Source organism: Myotis davidii, unplaced genomic scaffold, assembly GCF_000327345.1.
Source record: "Myotis davidii unplaced genomic scaffold, ASM32734v1 scaffold11, whole genome shotgun sequence".
NCBI classification, from domain to species: Eukaryota; Metazoa; Chordata; class Mammalia; order Chiroptera; family Vespertilionidae; genus Myotis; species Myotis davidii.
This window is the reverse complement of record NW_006285791.1, coordinates 191,824-194,780: the sequence shown is the minus strand read 5'-3', so window position 1 is coordinate 194,780 and position 2,957 is coordinate 191,824. Positions and strand designations below refer to the sequence as shown.

Genomic DNA, 2,957 nt, shown 5'->3' with positions numbered 1-2,957 from the left:
ACTGTGCTCAGAAGCCAGACAGAGGGACGCTGGAAAGGACCTCAGAGCTGTTCTCAAGACCTGAAGAAATGATTCAGCTCCCTTACCTCACCTCCGACCAATCAGCTCCCAGCAAGACCCAAATCCCTGCGACTTCGCCCTGTAGCCCACATGCCATCAGGGAGTTCGGACTTTGAGCATTAGCTTCCTGTTCTCCTGGATGGCACCATTCATTACAAAACAGCCAATATTTCTCCAAGCTCTGCTGGTGCCAGGAGGATGAACTTCCTGTTCTGTAACAAGGAAATGGGAAGGGAGAGAGTCAGGGTGTCAGGAGAGCAAACCTAAGACCCTGGAGGTCCCTATTACACTCAGCCTCATTCTGACATGTCCCATGCAGGCTGCAGCCTGAGCAGATGCAGGCTTTGTCTTTTACAGGAGTGTTTACCTCCTCAGGGGACTGTTATCCATACATGGCCAGTCACATCCCCTTCTGCTTGGCTCTGCTCTCTAGCCGGCCCCTCAAGCCCCATGCTGAATGTCACACTATCAGTAGCTGCCAATTCATTTAAGTTCCAGGCCTCCAGGCAAAGGTTTTCAAGAGGTCCGTGCTGCAGCTCACCTCCTTCATAAATGCTCCGACCACCCTTGGGATTGCCTCCCCTGGCAAACCCGGGCTGTGAGCTTGGCCTGGGCACCTTCTCTGACACCTCATTCTTATCTGTGCTCAGTGTAAGGGGCTGAAAGTAAGGAGGCAGCAAAGTTGGCTCGGCCCCGATCTTCTGCCACACAGCTGTGCAGATGGACAGTTTTGCTTTTATCATCTGCAGCCTGAGTTACTTTCTCTGCAAGGCGGTGTGTCCCCATAGGTGCCTTACTAGCTATTTAACGAAGCTGATAGCTAATCTCCTACACCCATCTCTATTATCTGCAGAATTAGCATCCACAATGCAGCAGTAGAAAAACAAAAGGAGTAAAGATGGGGGAAAAAGATAGCAGATATTAAAATAGAGTAATTGGTAAGCAAATAAAAACAGGACCTGCTAGAGAATGGCCTCTTCCCTGCAAGACGAAGATTAAATACCTTTGTGGGTCAATCTGGAAGTGATACAGTCTTTATAAATTCTAGGATGGGTTTATTTTTCATATGCTTGTCTCTTTAGGAACCCAAACAACAGTTGTGAAATAAACTCTTATATAACCAGAAAGGGAAAGCTTAAAAGTTAAAGCTGAAATTTCTGTGCAATGGTTTATGTAAAAAAAAAAAAAGTAACAATAGTTAATGTCTACTGAGCACTCAATATATCCCTGGCACTATAAAAAATGCTTTATAGGCATGACCTCATTTAATACTCACAGATATTCATGAGGGAGGTTTCCCCATTTTACAAATGAGAAAACTGAGCTTCAGAAAGGTTAAAGGCAACGTGCGCAAGTTCACACACCTAGGAAGCTCACAGCCTGTGTCTAAATCTAAGGTTTTTTTGTTTTTTGTTTTTTCTCTGACTACATAACGGCCACTCTCAGGTTTTGCAAACTTCTGAAGTATCTTCTGAATCACTACGTGAAAATACACTTATTTTGTGTAGTGCCATATTTAAATATTTGTGTGGTTTATGGTCTTCTATGTCTAGGTAAGATTTGCAGGGGGTGAAAAACACCACACTGAACCAACAAGTCAGACTCGTAGCTTCAAGGACTATTGTGAGTGTCAAATAAAATCATAAATGTGGAAAATCCTTTGGAAAATATAGAAGCATTCTACAGAGGAATGAGGATGTCATTGCTGTTAAAAATGTCGAGGTGTATGTGACGGGCACGGTAATTCTCAGTTGATCAGACTATTTTGAATCAGAACATCTGCCTACCTCACCAGTTAGCACCCCCATAACTTGTGACAAGCTACCTCCCACCTCATGGTCCTGGGGCTGGAGTTAGACATTACAACCTGGCGCTCTTCCTACCGTCTCTGGGCCCGACCACTTGCTTGGCACTTCGGGGCACGTTTATATCGCGAGCTTCTCGTTATCAGAAGAGAACTCCTAACGTGCAATAAAGTGTTAAGATGCAGACATATACGAATTACAGCCGGGCCCCCACCAAATGCGCTGATGGACGCCCCGCATTTCAGGCTACCCATACAGCGCTGTGTTAACTGGATGGGGTTGGGGGTGGACCTTCAGCCTCTCACCTGATCTTCCAGGAGTTTCCAGCTCTCACGTGTGACATATAAACAGCATTCAAGCAGCTCAGGGTAAGAGGATTTAGAACCCCTGGAAAGAGCCACTGAGAGCTCATTACTGAATCGAGCGGCCCTGCTAACGAATGAAGCGAAGCGAGCGGGGAACTTTCTCCTGGGATTCTAACGGGGGCAGACTAGCGATCGGGCGTGAGAGGCAGTTTGGAAAGGCAGTCTGAGTCTCCCCACCACCTCCTTCCTCCGTTCAGGGAGAAGGCGGCGGGAAAGCCCAGGGCAGGCGCTCCAGGAGGGAAAGCCCACGTCCTGGTCCTGGTCATTAGAAGCCAACTGACGACAGGAAGGAAGCGTGTTAACCCCTCGGCCCCCCTTCTCCCTGGGGGAGAAGCGGCTCCTCCTCCTCTTGGTCGGGCTACCCTGGTGTAAGATGCGAGCAGCCGCCCGCTTTCCGCTCCCTGCCCTCCGCTCAGCCCAGGACGGAGGCAGGAGGGAGCGCGCAGCGCAAGGCTGAGTCCAGCGTGTCTGGTGACAGCGTGACCATCCCGGCCGAGACGAAGTGGACCCCGCCACCCTCCAGGTCGTTCACCAGCCGGCCTACGGAATTTGCACTCTGCACCCCAACTCCGAGCCGGGTCCCCCAGCGCCACAGCAGCCCAGCCCTTGTGCCTTCGCAGGTGGCGCAAACGCCCCTGCCCTCCGGCGCCCCCTGCCGGGGAGAGAGGCGGCGGCGGCGGCGGGCGCGGAGGAGCCGGGCGCAGGGCGGGCGGGGGGCCGGCGCCTC

At 50.8% G+C, this 2,957-nt stretch overlaps 1 protein-coding gene across 1 annotated transcript in view; it reads left to right on the top strand.

Moving 5' to 3' along the window:
- CCBE1 (collagen and calcium binding EGF domains 1) overlaps positions 1-2,957 on the top strand; it is a 195,692-nt gene that overhangs the window by 30,648 nt on the left and 162,087 nt on the right. Inside the window, exon 2 of the mRNA XM_006756815.1 lies at positions 2,647-2,935. Coding sequence (XP_006756878.1) covers positions 2,647-2,935 — 289 coding nt within the window. The remainder of the gene's footprint in view (positions 1-2,646; positions 2,936-2,957) is intronic.